This window comes from Portunus trituberculatus, chromosome 44 (genome assembly GCF_017591435.1).
Source record: "Portunus trituberculatus isolate SZX2019 chromosome 44, ASM1759143v1, whole genome shotgun sequence".
NCBI lineage: Eukaryota > Metazoa > Arthropoda > Malacostraca > Decapoda > Portunidae > Portunus > Portunus trituberculatus.
In genome coordinates this window covers 20,043,826-20,051,325 of record NC_059298.1, presented here as the reverse complement: position 1 = coordinate 20,051,325, position 7,500 = coordinate 20,043,826, and the positions used below count along the sequence as shown (strand labels likewise).

Sequence of the window (7,500 nt, the reverse complement as noted above, 5' to 3'; positions counted from 1 at the left end):
CCTCGAAAACGTTAAAAGCTTCTACTACAAGATGTTAAAAGTAACCGAGACAGGACGCTGAAAGGTTGAGACTCAAGGAACGCGGTGACAAGGAAGCAAGGAGTAAACATTAAGAAACTGAGAAGATAAGAAAGATAATTTAGAGGACAACGATAAACAAAACTGGTAAAATATGCATCTAAAAAGAGAGAGAGAGAGAGAGAGAGAGAGAGAGAGAGAGAGAGAGAGAGAGAGAGAGAGAGAGAGAGAGAGAGAGAGAGAGAGAGAGAGAGAGAGAGAGAGAGAGAGAGAGAGAGAGAGAGAGAGAGAATTAAGATGACACGAAAAATCCAAAAGGAGATGAGTAACGAGTGAAGAATTACTCAAAATGTGAATGAAAATGAGATGAGGTCGAGAAGATCAAAGGTGAGTTAATTATACCAAAAAAAGGAGGAGGAGGAGGAGGAGGAGGAGCACACAGGAGGAGGAGGAGGAAGCTTGTTGGCAGGTATGGAAATGCGAGGGAGCAGCAGTGACAGGTGTAGGAGAGATGCAGACAGGTGCAAAAAACCGTGTGAAAATTGGAAGGAGGATTTTGGTACAGGTGAGACACGGATGTGAAAGAGGCATAGGAGGGAAACGACGAGGATAAGGGAGAGAAGCAAATGCGGAGGAGGAGGACAAAAGTAAGGCGATGAAGGAGTGAGGAGAAAGGAAGGATAAGAGAGATACGAGATAGAGAAGACAGAAAACTGGAGAAGGAGAAAGGAAAGAATACAAAAGGGGATACAGATGCGAAGGAGATAAAAGGAAACAAAACGAAAGGAAGGAAAAAGGAAAAGGAAAATAGAAGGAAAACTGAGGGAAAAGCAAAGGAAAATGATGAGTGAGTAAGAAGGATTAATTTTCTTTTTCTCACTATACTTTTCTTTTCTTTTTCTTTTGTCTGCGTTTATGTTCGCTTTTATTATATATCATCTCTTATTTCCTCTCCTTGCTCTCTTCCACTTTTACCTCAGAGCACCTCCTGTTGCGTTATCTTTCTGACCTTTCATCACAATTATTACTTCTATCTGTCCTTCCTCCTTTCCTCCTCCTCCACCACCTCCCGCTCCCTCTCGCCCTCCTCCTCCTCCTCTTCTTCCTACACCTACACCTTCTCCTTCTCCTCCTCCTCCTCCTCTTAGTCTTTCCCCTTTAATTTCCGTCCTTTCGTTGACATGTTTCGACATTTCTCTTTTAATTCACCACCTCCTCCTCCTCTTCTTCCTCCTCCTCCCCCTCTTCATTATTTTCCTTCTCATCTTCTTTTTGCCATATACCAAAACCTCCACTACTATTCTATTTGTTTTTCTTTCTCCTTTTCCTCTTATACTAATTATGTTTTCCATCATCTTCCTCTTCCTCCTGCCTTCTTTATTTCTTCCTCCCCGTTGCTCTCTAATCTTCTCCTCTCTTCCATTTCATATCCTGCACGCAAGTTAAGTTTCATGGTTTCTACTTTAAGATATTAGAATTCTTTCCGGTTCACTACGCTAATTAACTCTCTCTCTCTCTCTCTCTCTCTCTCTCTCTCTCTCTCTCTCTCTCTCTCTCTCTCTCTCTCTCTCTCTCTCTCTGTATATGTAAATACACATCAATCTTTTGCATAAGACATTTATCTATAATATTTCTATTAGCCCTGTCAGAGAGAGAGAGAGAGAGAGAGAGAGAGAGAGAGAGAGAGAGAGAGAGAGAGAGAGAGAGAGAGAGAGATCATTGTTATTTGTTTGTTTACATTTTTGTCCTCCCCTTTCCTAGATATGCAAAAGGTCGGTCAGGGATTTGCAAACTTCCTGCCACTGAAATTCAACTTCTCTCTATCTCTCTCTCTCTCTCTCTCTCTCTCTCTCTCTCTCTCTCTCTCTCTCTCTCTCTCTCTCTCTCTCTCTCTCTCTCTCTCTCAAAATACGTACCGCCGCACACTTAATTTGACGCCATCAGATTTCGTTCCTGATAAACTTTTGACAGCAAAGAAAACTCTCCCTTCCAAGTGCGCACCGTCTCTCTCTCTCTCTCTCTCTCTCTCTCTCTCTCTCTCTCTCTCTCTCTCTCTCTCTCTCTCTCACATTACATCTCGTCCCCTTCTCTGTTTTACGAACGTCACAGTTACAAGAAATAATTAAGGCGCTAAAAGGGAAAGGAAATGTAATGCAAGAGAGAGAGAGAGAGAGAGAGAGAGAGAGAGAGAGAGAGAGAGAGAGAGAGAGAGAGAGAGAGAGAGAGAGAGAGAGAGAGAGAGAGAGAGAGAGAGAGAGAGAGAGAGAGAGAGAGAGAGAGAGAGAGAGAGAGAGAGAGAGTGAGAGAGTGAGTTTGTGTTCCTGGAAAACTGGAATACCTGCCACACCTTCATTTTCCAGGTATGTACTGCTATATCACACATGCACACCTGCTTTCTGGTTTCTATACTTGCTTGCTTGCTGTTCCTCGGTTGCTGAATACTTTACCTACCCTCTATTTACTCTGTGTGTGTGTGTGTGTGTGTGTGTGTGTGTGTGTGTGTGTGTGTGTGTGTGTGTGTGTGTGTGTGTGTGTGTGTGTGTGTGTGTGTGTGTGTGTGTGTGTGTGTGTGTGTGTGTGTGTGTGTGTGTGTGTGTGTGTGTGTGTGTAAGCTAGGGAGTGAAAGAGGTGCAGTAAATCAGAGGAAGGAAAGACCGCAGAAGAGAAGTACGTTACGGAAAGGAGCAAAGGGTACAGCAGATGTGAGGCAAGAGAGAGAAGCACCAGCAAAGGCACCACCAGCACCAATAGCGTCCAGGAAGCGTCAGCCTTAATCATGGAGCTGTGAAGTTATGTTCTACTACCACCATCACCATCAACATCCTCTCCCTCCCTCAGCGCCTCCTGCACCACCCACCTCCTTCTCCCTCCCTATACCCGTCCTCTACCCTAGTGATGTGTTGCTGCCTTGCCTCGCCTCGCGCCCAATCATTTATCACTTTTCCTTTTTATATGGTCGTCCTCTTTTTTTAAGTATAATCTCTCCCTCCATTTCTAGGACGCGCCGTTGCACTCATTTGTTATTGTTCTGTCTCACTATAAAAAATGGTTTAGGTATCGCTTCGGATCAGAGATTATTAGAATGGTTGAAAATATGCCGTAAAATGAATAGGTGAGAGCACTGGATCGCCTGCATTTTTTATTTAAAACCTCTGTCTTCCCCTTCCCTCTCTCTCTCTCTCTCTCTCTCTCTCTCTCTCTCTCTCTCTCTCTCTCTCTCATTTTTGCCTTTAATATACATTGGAAGAATAGGATTTTGTTTCCGTATTTGAATTTTCAGGTATATTTTACTCAGTTTTACCGGCATTTCAGATCAGACCACAAGGATTATCCGAGGCTGTGTGCCGCAATGCTAGAATGCAAACCAATTCATGGACATTTTGCAGTAAATATAACATACATAAAAAAAAATGTTTTGCACACTCGCCAATGCTCCCACGTGGACATCGTTTGAAAAAGATAAATAAATAACACGCGAAGTGATAAGATCGGGACTCAGGGTGGAGGGCCGTCAAGTGCGGCGCAGCCTGTGGTGATGAAAGGACGTTCTGGGCACACTCCAAGGAAAGGTGGAGAGGATGGAGAGGGGCTGGTACACTGCAGGGAAACACTTCACTGATGACCTGCGATAGAAGAGTGATTCAAACGATGATCAGCCAGTAGATAAGACTGTGATCGATCTCTGCTTTCAAACAGAGATGGATAGAAGGATCAAACGATAGCAAGTGAGGGTTTAAAATTACTCCTAATCAATGTTTACACTAAAGAATTGAAAAAAAAAGGTATTACAGAAGCATTCATCATCCATTACCACACATCCAACAAAACACACACTAGTGCTATACATCATAACCACATATTTTCATCAGCATCTCAGTCAAATATTTAACACGAAACTTTACCTACATACTAGGTGATAATAGGCAGACGTTTCGTACAGAGACCTTCACGTGTAGGCCTAATGTTTTCTTGCAATACCCCTTAATTTTTTTACGTTTTTAATCCGAAAACTATAACTTATGAACTGAACTCTTTTACCAATAAGGTTTCAAGACATTTCTCAAATTTTAGTTAATCTTTATTTGAGTCTACTGTACTGGGACTGGCATCTTCAATGGACCATTTCTATAACTTTTGCTCCAACATACGTGAAAAATGAAGGTCCTATCGTCGAAATAAAAAAACCCACGTTAACCTTCGCCTTTGTTGTCCAGTAAAAACTTTAGCCACAGTAGTTCAATACCTCTGAGGGGCAAACAAACCTAGACCAGTTACTCTTTGTGTTTCCATTGACCTGTTCTGCCTAGGATCTCTGTAACTCGTCTGACTCGCTGCCAACATGAAGGCGAGCACTGCCCAGCCTTTGTCGACGCCTCGAAATGAACAAACAAGCACTGACACCCACTCACTCTAAACTTTATTGGGTGCAGAAGAGCAGCGGTGAGAGAGGAGGGGAGAAATCAAGTGAGGTGTATGGGAGTGAAGGAAAGGGAAATGAAGAGAAAAAAAAAACAAGGATGTAAAGGAAAGAGGAAAGGAGAAAAGAAATATAAGGAAAGTGTAGGAAAACTATAAGAACTATACGAACTATAAGAAAGAATGAGAATAGACATGAGAAACTGATATAGGAGAAGTATGGAAAGATCAAGAAGGTGAAGAACGAAGAGAGAGAGAGAGAGAGAGAGAGAGAGAGAGAGAGAGAGAGAGAGAGAGAGAGAGAGAGAGAGAGAGAGAGAGAGAGAGAGAGAGAGACTTCTCCCTCTATGACTCCTCCCCTCTTAAGCTTCCAAGGTCAGACGTGTTATGCTTTCAAATGGAAAAACAAAACTAATAAGATAAAAGATATATACTTTTTTTCATTAACAAGATAAAACTCCGCGCTGGGAAAAAATAATCCAATAATATCATATCGTAATCTAATATGTATCTGTCTGTGTCGATCAACTGCACTTCACTCTGTCCACCTGTCTGTTTTTTCTGTCTTTCTGTCTGCAAATCTATCTACCTATCTATCTGTCCACATATTCCTCTATCTACTTATCTATCGATTTATCTGTTTTTTTTCTTTCTAATTATATTATTTATTTTTATTATTTCTAATTACTTTCCTCTCTCTCTCTCTCTCTCTCTCTCTCTCTCTCTCTCTCTCTCTCTCTCATACATCACCCTGACGGCCACACCTGCCCTACACCTGTCTGGGTCAAGGTGAGGAGAGGCTGGGTTGGGAGGAGAAAGGGCAAGAGAGGAAGGAAAATTAATGCCTCCCTCGGGATCTCTCGATTCTCGCCTCGTCCTCACTATTTGTCAGTGTTTAGGGGTTTAGTGGTACTCGCCCCGATGAAACCTGCACTGACTTTATTAAAATACTGTTGCGGTTTTTATTGGTGGTGGTACTGTTAGTTTTTCATTGTTGATGTCTTGCTTTTGTCACGTGTAATATTTAATCGGTCTAAATATTTTCAAATGTTTCACCATCTCACATCGATTATTTTTAACAGGATCTATTGGAAGTTGATAGGGTTTCCAAGGATAATTCTTTTAATTGGTTTAATACGTCCTCTGCAATACGAATGAGGTTAATATCACTGGAATTGAGACTAACCATTTTTGTAATCTTTGAAAATATCTATTTTATATTTCCACTCCTACAAATTTATAGATATTTATTGTGTGCTAGACAGTATATTTTATTTTTTATTAGTCAATAAAAGACGAAATCAGACTTTTTAAATTCCTATTCATGCAAACATTCTTTCACAGGGAACCCAATGTTAATATAGGCCTTAGTAGGAAAGGAGGACACTTCTATAAACTGTCTTCATCAACGTTATTATCATAAGCATCTTTGGTTTCATTCAATCTTTCCCATTCATCTCTGTCTACTCATCTATCCTTTACAAATCTGACCTCTTTATTTTGTTTCTGCTCCTTCCATTGGAGGTTAATACAGCAGATCAACTTTATCCAACAACTCTGTCTTGGGCACTCAGTCACACTCATTACAAGCACGTCTTCTCTCAATACATTCATTAGCTTCTCTCCTTCACAATTCTTTGGTAACTTATCCTGATTTCAAAAGCTCTGTATTCTTTGATTCTACAGTAAACCATTGCAATTTAACTTCAATGATCATGTGTCTTCTTGGAGCTACTTTTTGTAGTCTTATCCTGAATTATGTGACATTAATTCAAGTTCTTTTATCCCCCAGAAAGTTAATTTAAATTATGTCTTTTTTTTTTTGACGTGGAATTTACGGGGGAGCATCTTTTTCTTCATTAAATTTATGGGTAACGCATAAATCTTTCGTCCCTCGCCCGCCCTCCAGTCTCTTTTATAAACGGTTGCATGCATTCTGAGTCTGCGGCTGGCTGTCTGTCCGACTATCTGTTTCATGGTATTGGCTCTTTCACAACGGCCACCACAACTTTTCCTACTTCAACCAAAATACGAGACGTTACATGATAGTGGTGGCGATGGTGGTGATGAGTTACAAGAGGAAAAGCAGCATTCCTGTACATGTATACTGTATGTGTATGTATCATTTGAGTATGCTTGGATATTACGACCAGAACATCGCTCTGGTTTTCTTTTTATTGTCTTTTTTTAAGATTTACTCGTACAATATACTAACAAACTGACTCATCTGACTTATATTAAAAGTCAATCTAATCAGTTATTGTCAACACGAGGAATTAAAACAACGGTGCACAATTAATAAATATGTACCAGAACACTAGTGAATAGTAAGTCAAACTGGATTATCTTGTGACTATTTCAGTGGAGCACCGTCACCGTAACCTCCGGGCGATGTTGTCTGGCTGATTCCACCTAGACCAAGACCAACGAGAGTGAGACGTTAGAGAAGGAGGAGGAGGAGGAGGAGGAGGAGGAGGAGGAGGAGGAGGAGGAGAAGGAGGAGGAAGACGAAGAATGCAAGGGGGAAGAGAGACACCGTAAGAAGGAAGAGTGCAAGGCAAAATCAACTCAATAGTTAATAAGATAGGGAGCTTAACGAGAGATCACGTAGTTCCGACAGCCATAATGATAACGCCACGCCAGACGATACCAGTTCACAGCCTCCGGGAGCAGTGGGGCGAGCGTGGCTGGTTTGGGAGGGCGGCAAGCCACACCCGAGCCTCTGCCGTCGCCGCCGCCGCCACAGACCGGCTCCGCTCCTGGCTGTCTGCCGTTACCTACCTTAATACTTCCTGGCTGGCGACTCACTGCACCAACATACCTGCGGAGGAAAAGAAGTCATGTTAGCAGGAAAGTAAAGATCTGAGAATATGAGGCAGCGGTGATATAAAGGAAAATAAGTATACAGGAGGAGTAATGATTAAAGGTAGAGTTAAAGGGAAGGAATAGCTGATATAAATGGAAAGATGTGAAAATATATAAATGATTGGAAGAAAAGTATGTTAGCAGGAGGAGAAGTACAAATTGTAGGATCGATATACGGCTGAATGAGTGACATAAACGAAA

General features: G+C 41.6%; 1 protein-coding gene across 1 annotated transcript in view; it reads right to left on the bottom strand.

The window, feature by feature from the left end:
- Nucleotides 1-5,154: 5,154 nt before the first annotated feature.
- The window catches only part of LOC123519086, a 133,103-nt gene continuing 130,757 nt past the window's right edge, over nucleotides 5,155-7,500 (bottom strand). Inside the window, exon 2 of the mRNA XM_045280277.1 lies at nucleotides 5,155-7,255. Within this exon, the coding sequence (XP_045136212.1) occupies nucleotides 7,027-7,255 (229 nt within the window). The 3' untranslated portion in view covers nucleotides 5,155-7,026. The remainder of the gene's footprint in view (nucleotides 7,256-7,500) is intronic.